This window comes from Macaca mulatta, chromosome 18 (genome assembly GCF_049350105.2).
Source record: "Macaca mulatta isolate MMU2019108-1 chromosome 18, T2T-MMU8v2.0, whole genome shotgun sequence".
Taxonomy (NCBI): Eukaryota; Metazoa; Chordata; class Mammalia; order Primates; family Cercopithecidae; genus Macaca; species Macaca mulatta.
The window spans coordinates 38829902-38848435 of NC_133423.1; the positions used below are offsets into that span (position 1 = coordinate 38829902).

At 34.8% G+C, this 18534-nt stretch overlaps 1 protein-coding gene across 2 annotated transcripts in view; it reads right to left on the reverse strand.

Annotated features, from left to right (window-relative positions):
* The window catches only part of DCC (DCC netrin 1 receptor), a 1210743-nt gene that overhangs the window by 115659 nt on the left and 1076550 nt on the right, over positions 1 to 18534 (reverse strand). For both annotated transcript variants that reach the window (XM_028837901.2, XM_028837898.2), the window contains exons 19-21: positions 17349 to 17456; positions 10640 to 10834; positions 4999 to 5031 (exon numbers count right to left, since the gene is read on the reverse strand). In XM_028837901.2, the coding sequence (XP_028693734.2) occupies positions 4999 to 5031; positions 10640 to 10834; positions 17349 to 17456 (336 nt within the window). The remainder of the gene's footprint in view (positions 1 to 4998; positions 5032 to 10639; positions 10835 to 17348; positions 17457 to 18534) is intronic.

Below are 18534 nucleotides of genomic sequence, written 5' to 3' on the forward strand. Positions count from 1 at the left end.
GAAGGAATGAAATAACAGCTTTCTTTTTAAATGTGGATGCTATAGACTGAATTGCTTCCCCAAACATGTGTATATTGAATCTCTAACCCACAATATGATTATATTTGAATATAGCGCCTTTATGAAAGTAATTAAATCATAAGGTTAAATGAAATCATAAAGTAGGGCCCCAATCCAATAGGATTAGTGTCCTTTGAAGACAAGACACCAAAGAGGTCATTCTCCATCATGGGAAGACACAGCAAGAAGGCCATCTACAAGCCAGGAAGAAGACCCTCACCAGAAACTGACCACGCTGAGCCTTGATCTGGGACTTCCAGCCTCCAGAGCTCTGAGAAGATAAGTTTCTGTTGTTTAACCCACCCGGTATATAGAGTTTTGTATTGACAACCCAAGCTGGCTTAGACAGTGAATTATCACCATCCCTGTTTCCTGAAATAAAGAAGTGTCAGGATCATGTAATCAGTGCTGTGGCCACCCCACTAACAAGATGACCTCAGATTGAGAGTTATTTGCCTTGTTATTTAGAATATTCAGAGATGTGAAAAGGAAGATCTATGTAGGGAAAATAACAGTAGACAAAACTTCAGATAAAGCAACTTTATAACTATATGTCAAATATGAATGTGTGGCTATATATATGTAACATATCTGTTGTAATGCAGTTGATGGTTAAAATCAGGGCTGGGATGGTGGCTCATGCCTGGAATCCCAGCACTTTAAGAGGCCAAGACAGGCAGATCACAAGGTCAGGAGATCGAGACCATCCTGGTGAACACGGTGAAATCCTGTCTCTACTAAAAATATAAGAAAATTAGCCGAGCATGGTGGCACACACTTGTAATCCCAGTTACTCAGGAGGCTGAGGCAGGAGAATCGCTTGAACCCAGGAGGCAGAGGTTGCAGCGAGCCAAAATTGTGCCATTGCACTCCAGTCTAGGTAACAGAGTGAGACTCTGTCTCAAAAAATTAAAAAAAAAACAAAAACAAAAACCAAAGAAAAATAAAATAAAATATTTTAAAAAAACACTTTTGGAATGTGGTTTCTGGGGCTGGAATTATGGCCTTTATACTTACTAGTTGTGTTTCAATAGACAAATAACAACTCTCTGAGCTTCAGTTTCTTCCTTGGTAAAATGGAGACTATAATAGTACCTTTCTCACAGTACTGTATGAGAATTAAGTGAGTCATCCTGTAAAACTTCTAAAACAGTGACTGCTGGCAAGAGCTGCATAGGGGTTCATTTTACCATTACATAGGCTCACATCAGCAGAGACAAATTGAAGGAGTTTTAATCAAAATATAGAAAAAAAGGAAAAAAATCAAAAGTCAAAACAAAAATCAAAACAATTATTGAATTCATAGACAGAGAGAGTAGAAGGATGGTTACTAGAGGCTGGGAATGGTAGTGGGGGGCTGGGGAGAGGGGAGGTGAAGATTATCAATGGGTATAAAAATATAGTTAGAAATAATGAGTAAGACCTACTATTTGATAGCACAACAGGGTAACTATAGTCAATAACTTAATTGTACATTTTTAAATGAAGAGTGTAATTGAATTGTAAGTCAACAGATAAATGCTTGAAGGGATGGATACCCCATTCTCCATGATGTGCTTATTTCACATTGTATGCTTGCATCAAAACATCTCATGTACCCTACAAATATATACACCTACTATGTACACACCCCAAAATTAAAAATAATTTAATTTTTTAAAGCATGGCTTTTCTATCTAACCTCTGCACCCACTTCACATAGCCTGTGCAATTTCCTTACCCAACCCTCCAAAAAAAATGAAACTCTGGTTTATCTCTATAATTTCTTTTACTTCCAAACTTATTTGCCACCTGTGCCTGGAAGAATCTACAGAAATAATTAGGACATGGAGCAAGAGAGAGGGTGATGCAAAAAAGGAGAATTATAGAGAAGGTCAAGATTAGAAAGTTTTAAAAATGCTAGATTTCATCGATTTACAATTACATAAAGTAATCAGGAGTTCTATGTTAATTGCCTATCATTGTCAAACAACTGCTATACCACTGCTCAGAAGAAAATATTTTCTCCAAATCAAAACCATTTCAAATGACTTTTGTTTTCACATTTATGTTCTTCATGACAGATCTTCAATCTCTAAAATAATAATTGTGACAAGAATCTGAACAGATACTTTTTTAGGACAATCAAAACTGGTCTCACTTTCTCTCATATAAGTCAAATTCAACCTCTTGCTTCCTTATTTAGGATTCATCTTTGCAAGGTTAATTCTGACCCCAGTGCCACATTTTTTTCTCTGAGGGAATTTTCTCTCAGCAGAAATTCAGCTCCTGTCATAAATGTAATAGTGGGATCATTTCTCCATGAGAAGGGGGCAAATAGGTCTAACGGTGGACACGGTAAAACGTATTCACCTAATTTGCTGTGTGCTGGGAATGGGAGAATTAAGATCAGCCTTTTCCTATTATTTTCATCAATCTTAGAGGGATCTTTAATCTGGGTTATTTCTTATGCATATGGTCATTAACTCAGAAGACTGATTTTGTTTATAAAACGTGCTTTGAGGGTGTAGCAAATTTTATATGCTTTCTTTGTAAAAATTTAAAGATATTATTTATAACCACTAAATTACATGTCATCAGTCCCTCTCAATTTTATAAGTGAATTGAGTTTGAGGTAAAATTTAGAACCTATCAACTTGATCAACTAACTATATGCCAGCTGTGACTAAATAAGGCTCCAAGTTACATATGTGACAGAATCCTTCTGAGCAATATTAGATGAAGAAAAAGAACAACTGACTCAATATATTAATGGACTCAGCCACTGGTAGTAATTCTTGAGGGGGTCCTTTTGTTCTTAAGAACTAACCTGATTTATTGTAGATGGAGACTCAAAGTAAAATCCATGGAAGATGTGTGATCATAGGGACGGGGAAATAATTTAGTCATTTACCTTTCATCAAATAATCAATTTATAGAATATATGTGTGGTGGTTTAAAATAATATTAAGCAAAACAGTTACCTTAAAAAACTAAAAGCAATTAGCAACAGAAAAAACAAAGTAATAGTATCCAGAGAGAAGTGGAAAGCTATTTATTGAGAAGCTTGGACATGTTGTCAACTAAGTGGCTAATAATGACATTTCTTTCTTTTTTTTTTTTTTTTTTTTTTTTTTTTTTTGAGATAGTATCTTGCTCTGTCCCAGGCTGGAGTGCAGTGGTATGATCTCGGCTCACTGCAAGCTCCGCCTCCCAGGTTCAAGCCATTCTCCTGCCTCAGCCTCCCGAGTAGCTGGGACTACAGGTGCCTGCCACCACGCCCAGCTAATTTTTTGTATTTTTAGTAGAGACAGGGTTTCACTGTGTTAGCCAGGATGGTCTTGATCTCCTGACCTCATGATCCACCCGCCTCGGCCTCCCAAAGTAATAATTACATTTCAACTAGTTCAGTTGTTTTATTTTTTTCTCTATTTATTATTTTTAAACATAATTTCAAAACTTAGGAGTTATCTGTCTGTGGAAGCTTCAAATTTATTTAAGTAAAGAAGGTTATGAGAGGTTGTTTCAATTGTTTGATAACTGCAGTAGTAAAGCTGTTTCTATTAACTATTCCAGATTTGGATTTGACCAAGACTAATATTTAATTTACCTATGTAAATACATGCCAAGTGATAATTACTCATCATTAATATTTTTTACAAATATTATTTAGTAGATATTAATCGTATGAAAATATTTTCAGTGGAAGCAGGCAGGAGCAGTTAGATTAATGAAAATCTTAACCCTGAGTAGGCATTGCTGTACACAGTCTCATTTCAATTATTCCACATGTAAACCCTTAGCCATGTTCTGTTAAGCAGCTGCATAGCATACATCGCCAGAGAAGAATGTAAACACAAGACCACTGGAGAATATGCTAGTCATGCAGGCAGCCTTCTGCTGTTAGGGAGAGCCAGCATCCAGAGGCTTAATATTTGTCAAAAGTTAAAAAGTATTAATGTCGAAAGAAAGCATTCCCCTAATCTCACAACATGGCGCCTTATGAGACACGATGTTTGCAAGTTAAGTTCTGCCCACAGTAGATGTCCAAAGCAGGAAAGAAACAAACTATATGAACTATAGACTCTCAATCTACAAATACTGATAGCACTGACTACGACCAGTTTATAGTATTTCCTAACTCTTCTGGAAAGAAAATAACATCCTGAAAAAAATAAAACTCATAAACTATTCATTTTCTCCCTCAGCTTTCTACTAATTGTCCTTTGTGTAAAGATAATAGAATCCCAATTTATCAATCAGCCTACAAATCACGGTAATAGTAAATTCAAATCTACTTATAAGTTAATGTATAACTCTTATTTATCTCCATTTTGTCTCTGTGTAAAACTTTCCCTGTTTCTCTACACAAATCAGTTTTTAGTAAATAAATAAGGAAAAGGGAGAAAATACTGTACTCTGAGTCAAATGAGCATCTGATTCACTGAATAAAAGCTTTCTGGCTTCAAAATGAACAACGATAATGCCCTAAAAAAGTTGACCCAACTTTGATTTGATATATTAAAAGGAGCTCATTACAGAGGAAAATCACACATAATTTACGGTTTTTGTCTGTAGAGCTACAGAACTTTAATCCATAGCTCATGAAAGGGTGCAAGAGCAGCTTGAAAATTATGCTGAGCTTAATTATACTTAATGTGAATTATTCAGAAGTGCAGACAGAGACTAAAAATTTATTTCATACAAAGAAGCTTGACATTTTAATTGGTCCTTCAGAATAGAGACAAAACAATTTCCTCTCAAGAAAATTTACATCTTCCTTATCAGAGCCACAGCCTCAGCCAAGCAGAACTTCATTAACAAGATTAATCATCACGCCAGTGTCTGCTTCATCAGGTGTATGGTCCAGGTGAAAAGAGGAATATAAAGTGATGACTGACATTTCTAACAGACAGGATTGATTCAAGGAACACAAAATGACAGATTGAGCCACCATACCTTGGTCATTAGCCATTTTGTCAGGGTGTTCCACTGTGCGGGAAAAAAGAAATAATATTATTAGACTTTGACATTTCCTAGCAAGAAAGCTGACATATCAAACCAACAGTTCTTTTTAGCAAGTTTTTATTTCAAGGTTAGTGCCCTATTGAAATAAAATTGATAATGACCCAAACTTGCATGTTTATTTCTATTAAATAAGTATTCAGAGAAAAAAAAATGAAAATAATGTTTTTGCTGTACAAATTTATCCTAAAATTATCTTACTTTTCATATCCCTCTAAACATAAACTCAGAACAATTACATAAATTTAATTAAAACTAGAATTAACAGTAAAAAATAACGCACACAATTACCATGTAATTATCACCCATATATATATAGTTAAGAAAGTTCAGGAAGCTATTTTCTTGTATGTGACTTTTCTTTAAACAACTTCACCAATTCTCACATCGATTGGGTAAAATAATTGGCTATCATAAATATGGTAGAATGTAATCCAAATATCTTGATAAATCTTTAGCCCTTGTGAAGATAGCTCTTGAGTTGTTGACAATTTCGGATGACTTATAAGTAATAGTCTTAAAAATGACTTTTTGAAATTTAAATTTAAAAATATAAAAATTTTAAATTTTAAACTCGCTAAATTTTGTTTTAGAGATGACTTTTCCTGCTAATCAAATGAACCTAAATAAGAGGTAAATCTCTAGTATTATCATATTTATGAAAATTATATGATATTTTGACCAAGGCAGACCTTCATAAGCTTCCCTCCATCAATTACTAATAGAATTATTTTTACCTAGACTTGACCGTCTTTGAGTTTTGAGTCTTTGGGGCATATTTAACTCACTTAATTCCTTTCAAACTTGATAGACAGGATACAACACTTGGCGATTGCTTCCTGTACATGTCTCAGTAAAACTCACATAGAGAAAATATAATAGGCAGCACCTGATAATATAGTCTCTCATCTGATGTGGCGCTATTATAGCACACCAATCATCGTTTGAAAAATACCTTAAATGCCCTACAGGTGGTGATCCTTCCTTTTCTAAATAAAGCAGCACAAATCATTGTCTAATAAGAATGTTTAGAATTGAAATACGTAAGTATTGATTCTGTTAGTGAAAGCCCCTTTCAGATGAACAGGGTTTATGTCTATTACCTCCTAAGAAAGATTTCTAAACCAGAAATCAATTATAATTTCTTTCATTTAAACATAACATATAGGCATATTCTATGAAAAGATATCTTGATAAGTAGATTTTGAATTGTGAATTACTATTAGGAAAATGGTATATATACAATTATTTTTATATTATTATTATTATTATTATTATTATTTTTAAGATGGAATCTTGCTCTGTCACGCAGGCTGGAATGCAGTGGCCGATCTCAGCTCACTGCAACCTCTGTCTCCCATGTTCAAGCGATTCTCCTGCCTCAGGCTCCCAAGTAGCTGGTACTACAGGCATGTGCCACCATGCCTGGCTAATTTTTTGTATTTTTAGTAGAGATGGGGTTTCACCACGTTAGCCAGGATGGTCTCAATCTCCTGACCTCATGATCCACCCACCTCAGCTTCCCAAAGTGCTGGGATTACAGGCGTGAGCCACCGCGCCCGGCCAGGGTTTATTATTTTACAATTCTATAAGTATTATTTTAAAAAGTTATTGAGATACAATTGAAAAGTAAAAGGCTGCCCATATTTAATGTATGCAATTCAATGAGCTTGAGAGTAAGGATATACTTATGAAACCATCACCACCTTCAAAGCCACAGACTTGCCCCTAAACTCCCAAAGTTTCCTCCCACCCCTTTTATTATTATTTATTGTGGTAAAAACACAGTATATGATCTACCATCTTACTAAATTTTAAGTACATAATATAGTTATATTATTTATAGGAACTATGCTGCATAGCAGAGCTGCAGAATTTATTTATCTTGACACTCTGATGGGCTAGTGGTTAGAATTTGGTGCTCTCTGAAAGTTTAAATAAGTTTTATGAAATCTTGTACCTTGTCAAGATTTAACAAACATTTTTTAAAGGTTTACCAGCCATTTAATTTATTTAATCACCACAATTTAATTGTATCTAGAGTTTCTCTTCTGTTTCCCATTGAAAATTAATGGCTTCTCAAATACATTTTATTATAGTGTTTTATTATGGTATTGATAAAGGTGCTTTTGACAGGCATTTGCACTATATGTAGCTTATGGACATTAATAGGATTTTGAACTGAGATCCTAACACAGCTGTGGAGAAAGGACAGTATGTTGTTGGAAGTGCTGTATCAGGTCTCCAGCAACAATGACCTGATCCTTGACAGGATATGTCAAGGTCGTAAGTGCAGTCACAACCAGGTCATAACCAGGAAGTATGTCAGCTTGGCAGCCAGATCGGGACACACGTAAGAAACTATCCTCATCAGCATCTCATATTAAGGTGAGAACTCTTTAGAATTACCTCAAAAAAGATGAGAATACCACCCTTATCTCATTTCCATTCCTTGTCTGCCCTTTATCTTTAATCATATACATGCATTGTCTGCAGTCTAAGATATTTTTAGCAAGGGATAAATAACTAACTACATGTTATGATAGACAAACCCATTCTCATTCTTATCTTTTGAATTTATTTTTCTACTAGCAAAGCTGCACTGAATAGAACTTGAGAAATTTTGAATGTCTCAAAATGTTATCTACTGAAGAGTATTTTCCAACAGGGACCATATGGATTCTCATAACTACCTTTTATTAGAGACAAAAATGACTTACATTTGTGCTTTGACTTTTTTCTATCATATGTTTCTATCATTTGTCAAGAAAAATCATGTATTTTTGTCATAAAAGAATTTGACAACTAGAACTTTTTTCTCTTCTGGTCCAAAGCTTTCAGTCCTATATTCTTAGATAGGAGAGAGACACATTTCAGAATGATGACTAAGGATGCCCAGAGAATTTACTGTACTCTATTGGGCTTTCATGCTGAATACCACTCTTTTGTGTGTAGGAAGTGACTCCCTCCCTCCACCAGATTCCTCTGTGGTCTACTCCACTGGGAGCATCCTTCCTCTATTACCTGATAGGCCAGCATGGAGAAGTATACTTTGTTAGCAGGAAAAACCCACAGGATAGGGCAGAGATAGACATAAGACTTCCAATAATTTGACAGTGTGTACGTATCTCAATGGGACCCTGGGGAGGATTTGTGGAAAGAAGGTGGGTATGTGCAGAGTCCTATGTGGTCAAGTAATCAAGGTCAAGACTCTTTTCATTAACATTCCAAAGAAAGAATTAGATACATCATATATGTGTACCTACATAAGTTTGTAGTAAGATAATCCCTTTCTAATTACAAACGTCCTTTTAATTAAACAGTGATTATTGACTGAGCTTCCTGTGCTTCTCTGACTGGTTGCTAATACCAAAAAGACTAAATGCTAGCCTCTAGAAGAAAATGCTGCGATCATTGCAAAGGCTAAATATGAAGGAATGATCATTGCAAAGGCTAAATATGAAGGAATGAAGTTTGTGGACACCTGCCTGGGGTAAGCGTTACTATGAAACACTTGCCCATTACCCAGTAGAGTACTGGGAGCTTTCTCAGCTTCAGGACATCTAAGCCTTTGTCTCGGGCAAACGAAGTTACATGCCGATGAACAGAGTATTCTTTGGTGCAGCTTTGGAAACTGAAAATCTTAAATCAGAGAGCAATAGCATGATTTTATCTTTGGTGTAGATTTAGCTCTACACCAAATCTTTAAAACACTTATGTTGTAGCTTTAAATCTCTTATGATGAGTAATTTATTTGTCTTAGAACATTTGTCATTGTAGGTGTCTTGTAAGATGCATGCATGTATAAAATTATTAATAAAAGTGACCAATATCAATATTTCTGAGTAATTCTAAATAATCAAAAACTTATTTTAGCATATGAGCAACATGTATTTAAAATAGAATTACTATTATCGAGCATGACATTTAGGGTAGACAACACTAAACATCAAATCAGGGTATTAGAAATAACTCTTTGAACTATTATGTCATAGAACAAATTCCTGAACTTGTTCTTAGTTTTGAAAATAATTTTCGAGATGTGTTTCGGACACTTAGGATAAACAGTACCAAATGAAATACTGAGCTCATTAAACAATCCCTAGGATGGCTTGTGGGCCTGCAAATCTTATAACTCATCACTCTGCTGTTTAACACATTTGGATGCCTTACATCGTCTTCAACCTTTCCTCAGATCTCTCAGTTGGCAAACATTATGAGTATGAAATTAATTTGGCACTCATCTATAGGTAAAAACGAAGCATTTGCAAAATACGATCTAGTTACATTTCATGCTGCTACAAAATGAATAACAAGTTGCCTTTTGATTGCTCATTTGGAGTGAAACCTGATTGAGATATGAAGTCCCCAAAATTTAGATAGACAAAGATTAGCTCATTTCTATCCTACCTCCCTCCCAACTTCTCTGTCATTAAGAACTGTCATGCAAGCTTTGGCTGAATGCTTGCTTGTGTGTTGTTGGCAAACTTTCAGATTAGCTGCCACCCAAACCCAGCTTTTGAATAGTTCACTCATCAGAATTCTGAACTCTCTTATTTACTAGGGTACCTTTCCTAGAAGAATTGAGGAATAGGCTATACAGTTATTCTAAGACTCTTCTTCTAGTGTGTCAAACAATTGCGTGAGATACCAATCATGCATGTGTTTCTAATTTTTTTTTTACTATAATGTATTAAGTTTTCTGCCAGTCGTAGAGGTATGATGTGATCACAGATTTAAGAGATAAGTTATTCTTCGTTAGAACAACACATGTCATGCCTTAAATACACAACTTCAAATATTAGCTGTGAAACTTATTTCAAATTATTCAATTGTTAAATGAATTAAACATTCAAAAATTTTGAATAAACATTCAAAATTAAACATTCAAAATAATTTGAATGTTTCAAATTATTTTCAATTGTTAAATGACTCTTCAAACCATTTGCCCCCAGAAGAATAATACTGTGCTCTAAAATAGTAAGTACTTATATGGAAATATTTTGATGTAATCACTACTATTCAGCTTTAGTGTTTTTCTGTATGAACATCTTTCTTCTAGATATCATATTGCAAATTTTTTTATAGTTTCTACCTTGACACTTTACAATAAATACACTTTTTTTTTGTTTGTTTTGGAACTTTCTGTCTTGCCATATCAAAATTTTATTTAATATATAAGGGATAATAGTACCTGAAAGGAAATGCCTAAAGTTGAAAATAATATGCTATTCACATAATTCAATACATTTTAATATTTATCCCCTTATATAAAATGACTGAAGCGTTTCATTATATTTTGAATAGAACCAATATACATGACATCAATACAAACTTCTAGAAGGACCCTAAATGAAAAAAGTCAGGTTAAATATGTTTGCCATGTGCTGATGGCAGATCTTTCTTTGATATGTTGGCTTTGAGCATAAAAAGATACATTTTAATTTATTTTAAATGTCCACTGCAGCCATGTTGCCAACAAGAGATGGCGCAGGGCTGTTTCTAACACAGACTGCAAAGCTATTTTATAACAATCCCAGAGGAGAAGAAAAGCATAACAGGAAAGTATTCAAACCTTTCAGAGTCCTGAAGAGGATGGGATCAGAGAGCGGCCCCACTCCTTTCAAATTTCGTGCTTGAATCCGAAAGTAATACATAGTGTCAAGGTTGAGATCCATGATTTGATGAGTAAGCCGATCACCACTGATTGTTTCCATAATCCAGTCATCAATTGGGATGTTCTTGTCCAAGGTATAAAACAAGATGTAAGCTGCATAAATAGACAAATGTGACTTAATTTGTTGTACTACATGCTGCAGTTCTGTTTCCAAATACCCATGTTTTCCAAATGTAATTTACAATAATTATATGTCCACAGTCTGTAAACTACAGCAGTTCTGTAAGTAATGTCTTTTTTTCATAATGCAAGGATTAGATAATTGCTGCAATGTACAGAATCAGAAAATAGAATAAGCTGTTAGAAATAAAAATATCTGCCACATTTAAAAATGTGTGCTTTCTGCTACCTATAAATCCTGATTATTAGTTTGCTCTAATATGAAAGCATGATGAAAAATGTTAAACAGAGATAACAAGTCTGTATAATTTTCCCTGTAGTCCACTGATGAAAATAAACAATATTTATTTTGACTTGTGTTCAATAAAAATGTATTGGAAGGTATAAAATGCCATGCATGTTTAAAGTGTAATATAAATAAATGATCATATTTGATCACTATAATGACTTAGTGAGGGTGCCAGGGGCTATGTTGCTTTCCTTTCACAGATGATGAAGCCACAGGTGACCCAAGCTGATTGGTAAAATGTCTGGGCAACATTCTTCACCACCACACTATGTATGGGATTCTTTACCAGTATACTATTTCTCCCAGTCCTGTCTAGCTTGTCAAATAAATAAGCATTGCTGGATAACTGTACATAATCTAGTTATTATCTTAGATATTAATAACCTATGTTTAGATAGTATTATTTATTTTCTGTGTTAGGGGATATGTTACTTGAATGCTAGTTGTGTGTACTCAGTTATGACAGTCTAACATGTACCCGAAAAATCCAAGGATTCTTGTCACGTATTTATATTCTAACACTATACTTAACCAATTTGTGACCTAGCTCTAATTAAAAAAAATTAACAACTTTTATATTTTGTTGTCAGATAATATTGTAAAGGCACTCATGATAGGTGTCACTGATAAACAAATGTCATGCTGATCTCCATTTCTGCCACAATTCTTCAATGCTATCTATATAACATAGGCTATAAGTGTCCCTCATTTTATTTATGCATCAAATACATTCTTTGTAAGTCATTTTCTTAAGAGCAAGTGTCTTCCTTTGATTTACCTATTCTTTCCTTTTGAGTCCCTCTTGTCCCAGCTGGACTGGAGATCTTCACCCACTGGTCTTTGCAGTGGTTATGGGTTATGTCAGAGGGTTCTCAGACTCAGAAAATAGCCATGCACACTATGTACATCTCAGCACAAACCCTCGCTTAGAGGAAGACTGTTCTCCATACCATGATTATTCTTCCTTCCCGCTTATTCCCACACCATTCCACCTTTCCTTACTCCATCCAAATCCTACTCATCCATTAAGGTGTACTTTAAGCTGTATTTGGCCTATGAAACCTTCCTCAATCACAAATTTCCTCTCCATAAACATTGTAACACACTTCAATAAAGTAAAAACACATGTACCGTTTTGTATCACTTATCACTTAATCCTATAGTGCCTTATAGAATTATGCCTGGGCTTGAGGGATGCATCACTGGATATTTTGTCCTTCTGATTATGTGAGATTAAGCAATGTTACAATCTCCAACATCTGGAAAACCATTTCTCTTAAATTTTGACAAATGCTGAAAACTTACATGTTTCGTATTGACTTTCACCTTTCCCCTAGGTTCGGTATTTCCCAAATCTGCATAATCATAACAGTTACCTGAAGGATAGGTACAGATCATAAAATACAGACCCCAAGGCAGGATATATTGATTTAATACATGTGGTGAACAATTTTTGATGACCACCAATTATCCTCATCCTCTAGTAATATCATGCCTTTGTGTATTCCTTTCTGTCGGTATATAGATGGGTCCTAAGTCTTGTTTCTAACCAATAGAAGACAGGAAATGCAATGGAATATCAATTTCACAATGGTGTTACTTAAGATCATGACATCTGCCTTGCTAGCAGATACCCGACTCTCTTCTTTTGCCGTTGATGAAGACATCTGCCCAACGGAGAATACTTTGTGGCAGGAACTGAGGGTGGTTTCTGGCCAACAGCCAGTTAGATACCGGCTGTTGAATCACATGAATCATGACAACAATCACATAAGCTTAGAAGCAACTATTTCCCCTGTGAAACCAAAGATGAGACCTCAGCCAGGTGAACATCTCAATTTGCAGCCTTGTAAGAGACCCCAAAGCTAAACTGTGCTCAGATTCAAGACCCACAAAAGTTATAAGATAACAAATATATGCAGTTTTAACCTGCTAAGTTTGTGATAATATTGCTATATAACAATAGGCTTCTAATACTATAGGTCAAGGGTAACCTCAGTAATCTGTACCCCAAATGATTTCTGTGATCAACAAGGTCAGGAATATTGCTATACAACAATAGGCTTCTAATACTATAGGTCAAGGGTAACCTCAGTAATCTGTACCCCAAATGATTTCTGTGATCAACAAGGATATGTGGATATGTGGGATCTGTACATTTTTGGCATTTGTTGTGATGTCAGTGATGAAGATATGAGTATCTTGAGATGTTGAGAGCTTCGAAGCTAAAAGGCTTACCAAGATAAAGAATTTAACGCTTACCAAGATAAAGCGTTTAAAATCGACAGCTCTGGGATCAAACTAAAGTTGAAGGTGCAGACATCAGTTTCTGACAATTCCAAATTGTATCTGAGCAAATTCCTTATATATGTGGTGAAGCCTACCCTTTTCTTAAAATTTAAGAACTGAGATGGAGAATAGAAACAGACCTCATCATTAAAAAGTCTAAAAAATGGCCTTGGAGAAAACAAACAACTTCACTGGGATGTGTATGTTTGGTATATTTGAGAGATAATAAATTCATCATTGAAGTCTTACCTTATACATTTCTATATAACCACACAAGTTGAACAAATGTACTGGTTTCTCACTACCTTTCTGTACTTGTATACTTACTCTCTGTGTCCAAGTATCGCTTTTTTTTTTTTTTTTTTTTTTTTTTTTTTTTTTTTGAGACAGAGTCTCGCGCTGTCACCCAGGCTGTAATGCAATGACTGGATCTCTGCTCACTGCAGCATTCGCCTCCCAGGTTCAAGCAATTATCCTGCCTCAGCCTCCCCAGTAGTTGGGATTACAGGCATCTGCTATCATGCCTGGATAATTTCTGTACTTTTGTAGAGATGGGGTTTCACCATGTTGGCCAGGCTGGTCTAGAACTCATGACCTCAGGTGATCCTCCCACCTCAGCCTCTCAAAGTGCTGGGACTACAGGCATGAGGCACTGCGCCTGGCCTCTTTTTCTTTCTTTCTTTTTTTTTTTTTTTTTTTAAACCTCAGAATTCCTAACTCTACTATAGATACTTTTCCAGAGAAAGTAACAAAGGGAATAAAATGTTCTGTCTTCTGGAAAGCAATATTTAAGAAGCAAGTGGAAGAAATTTCTGCAAATCAGACTGAGAAGCTATATCCTGGCAGTGGGAAGAAAAGTGCTTTGATGATTTTACAAACGGGAGACAAATTAAACTAGACTATCAAATGACACAGAAAAATAGAATATAATCTTACATATTAGACTGTATTAATAAGGAAATAATCTTTGAAAGACCTAACTCTTCTATCTGTGTTGGTCTCTGGTCTTAAATATTGTTGGGCACCGCATTTATTTAGGCCTATGTTTCACATCTCTGGCTATACAGTAAGTCACCTGGGAAGCTTTTAAAAATTACCATGCTCAGTCCCTTCTCATATGAATTAAATTAAAAATCAGCTGCAAATCACTGATTTAGCCCAGTAGAATGCTAATAAGTTGGAGCAAAACATAGTGTAATAATTAAGAGTATAAACCTGAGTTTTAAATCCTGGCTCTGCCACATCTTGCTTACTTGACTTTGGGCAAATTATTTACTCAGGAAAGGCCTAAGCTTTTCATTTCAAAATGGAATAACAGGAATATGTAATCACTTATACTATACTAAAGATCTTAGAAGAATGCCAAGCATAATATAAATGCTTAATGTATTTTGAACCATTTTCTTCTGAAAATGGCCGTCCAAATTCCTAACTTGCCAGTTTATGGTCAGAGAATTTAGGCACTGGGATTATCTGAATTTCCTTCTTTTTTGTTTAATCTTTGTGAGTACTTATATTTAAAAATTGATGATCTGAATTCTGTATAAAGCACATTAGTAAAGCCTCACCCTAGAATGGATTTCAAATTGGAATAATAATAGTCGATTTGTTTCAGTGCTCACTGGGTATCAGGGACTTTTCTCAGCACTGTATTATAACAATTCTTCTAGTGTGGTTCTATTACTATCTTTATTTTATAGGTGAGAAAGTGAGAAAGTGGGACTCAAGGATGTTAAATGAATTCCTCATGTGTCTCCCTTAGAAGCCTGAGTTCTTAACTACCCTGCTCTACTGCCTGCCACACACATGAAGGATTTAGGAAAACAAAAAAATACAGAGGTTACATGAGAGCACATCACTCCTTGGCACACATCTACCTGGCCACACTGAGAAAGAGCTCATTTTTGTTTTACTTATTATTATTATTATTATTATTATTATTATTATTATTATTAATTTTTATACTTCTACGGGAAGCTGAGAATAGCAAATTTGTGCCCTCCACTTAGTGGTGTAGTGTTTTTAATATTTTATCATTCTATTTTCTGGAAGTAATTTGAATAAAGAAATCAAAATACACATGACACAGAAATTCTCTTAAGGGTTCTTAGTGTTTGCTCCCTGTTAAATTGAGTCGAAATATCTCAACTTGATAATACAATTTTGTTTTCATAAATGAGCCAGGCTTTTAAAGGCAAAAGTATTGTCTCCCATACTTTTATTTTTCCATTGTGAGAGAATGGATTTTTAATAGAAAGATCCATTGAATATAATAGTAAATATCTAAGTAAAGTATGTGGACAAAGTTTCTTTTATATGCACTGTGATTTTGGCATATATAATTTTATTGCTTAGATTAATTTTCATTTCTCAATACGGGCTAGACTTCTATTTTTTTTTTCCTGAAGAAGCAAAATTAAGCCTTCTTTCAGAGTTAAAAACTTATTCTATTGTTTACATTGACTGACAAGATTTACTTAAATAAGAGTGGATAATTCAAATGAGTGGATAATATGACTTGTTTTTTCCTTTGCCAAAAACATATCTTTTTATATTAGAACTTGTTTTTATTTAGACAGCTTTGATTCTGTTTTTTTTCTCTTCAAACGTATTATCTGTTGATTTTCCATAAGCTTATAAATAACTGATTATAACAAAATAAAATATAAACAAATCAAAAGCTACACAAGTACTGCCATAGAACCAATGAAAAGAGATTATAACAATGAGGAGGAAAAAAAGAAAATTGGAATGAGCCAGTCTCAGTTTTAAAAGGCCTGGCACACTGACAAGTGAACATATAAGATCTTGGGGAAATTTTGTGCCTCTCTTCTTTTTCCATATTAGTCAGCTCAAATAAAAATTCTGTTTGCTATTGCGCTAAGAGCAATTTCCTAGAGAAAACAAATCTTCAACTTAAATTTCAATCACATTTGGAATTTTCACATTATCTTTTCATTTTGCAAAATTCAGAAAGTAAATTACATAAAGTAAGTGTGCCTTCTGAAAGTATGATTTCCATGCTTATCTCTCTGTATCACAGGATGGCTGAATTACTTTGTTAATTTATAATAATGCTATCCAGCTCTTGTATGCAAAAAAAGAAGGAAAAAGGAGTGACTCTTACATGTTCCTAACCCAATGGTTCAAGTTAATTAGACTATAATGTTCACATTTTGAGTTATACAATATTTTTCATAAAAATTATATGCTATGGAGACATCTATTAAAAGCCTAAAGTGATCATTTAAATGCAAAATCTCTGATAGAACTCCATTATATTTTTCATACTAAATTAACATTACAGGCTTCTAATGGATGCTTTAATTAGGCATTGATGTAATCAGCAATATTTGGCAAAATAAAATCTGTCACTGTGAAATATTCATTATGTTCAATTTCTGTCAGTCAATATTAAGTGTTTTGTGAACTGTATGATTTAAGTAAGAAGCTAAAGCCTAAGTGAGAAACTAAAAATCCCCAAACCTCCTTATGTGCCATATAAAAAAAAATACATAGTCATTAAGCATCTTTTGTGTTTCATAATTGCCAAACAACCAGCTTCTTTATAGACATTTATACTCAGGGGCGCTCCATTAGAAGGTTGTCTTAATGCTTCAGAGAATGAAAAAGAAAAAGATCTATTCTAATTGAAATACACATTTCGTGAAGCAAATCAAATGAAGTGTGTGTGTGTGTGTGTGTGCGCGTGTGTGTGTGTTTATATGCACCATTAGAAGAATTCCATGGTCAAAAGGGGAAAGAAGAGACAATCAGAAAGGGTCACGGAGTCAGCTGAGATGTAGAAACAGAAAAATGCCACACGAAAGGCAGGAGCAGTTCATGTAGGGGGTAAGCAATTACAGGCCAAGGGAGAGCTATGCTGAGAGAGAAAGTGGAGATGCTTACCAGTAATTTTCCCATTGGCTTCCAAGGGAGGCTGCCAACTCACAATGACGGCACGAGGCTTCCCTTCCCTAGTAATGACTGTCAAGTCCTTGGGAGCAGAGGTGGGGGCTGTGAGGTGAGACAGAGACAAGGCCTTGTCATTGGATGTGAAAAAAAATAAACATTGGTGCAACTTTCATCATGATGTTGACATTCAGAATCTATCGAGAAGTATATCATTTCTATTTTCTCATTTACAGTTTATTTCAAGGATTTCAATTAAATAAGCAAACAAGGATACAAAAATTAATAATTTTTATGGAAATCAAATGATTCCCAAGGTGTGATTCTAGAGAGCAGAAGAGAGTATGTGTGAATATAAAGGAGAAAAGTACAACTGGTATTTCAAGTGGGCTCACACTAAAAATATAAGAATCATTATAAGAAGGAAGAAATGTATACTTAGTGAGACAGATGATTACGTATCTTTCTTTAGTTTTTTAATTATTTTTATTTTTATTTTATTTTTTTGAGACAGGGTCTTGCTCTGTTACCCAGGCTAGAGTGCAGCGGTGCAATCATAGCTCACTTCAGACTCAACCTCCTGGGCTCAAGTGATCCTCCCACCTCAGCCTCCTGAGTAGTCGGATCCACTGTTGCACACCACTACTCTTGGCTAATTTTTAATTTTAATTTTGATTTTTGTAGAGATGGGTCTCACTATGTTGCCACACTGGATGATTATATGTCTTCAAAAGAATTCTGTTACAACTGTAGGCATTTATAAATAAAAATGTCATCTAATTCTATACTTCCTTAAAAGCCAAAAAGTTTTCAAAAATGAGTTAAAACTGGGGTCAAAATATCTCAGTTAGGTGACATATTAGGCATCTTCTAAACCAACAGGAAGGCATACAAGAGAAATTAAAATAGAAGAGGTAAAAACTATCTACGAGTGTCTTAGTATTAATCCAGCATGAAATAACATGGCAAAAAGTCCTGCTCCTAAGGCTACTTCTCCCACATGTTGTACTCAACACAATTTTAAATATTTAAAGGTGGCAGCAAACTGGCTAAGTTAGCCCAGCATCTTCCAGGTTTCTTCCAATCTGCTCTCTCACTTTCTGTGTTTTGGAAGACAGTTTTCCTTCTGGGTAGCTCACAATGCCGCAAGTCTATTATCCACGGCATCTTTGCTACCCTTAGT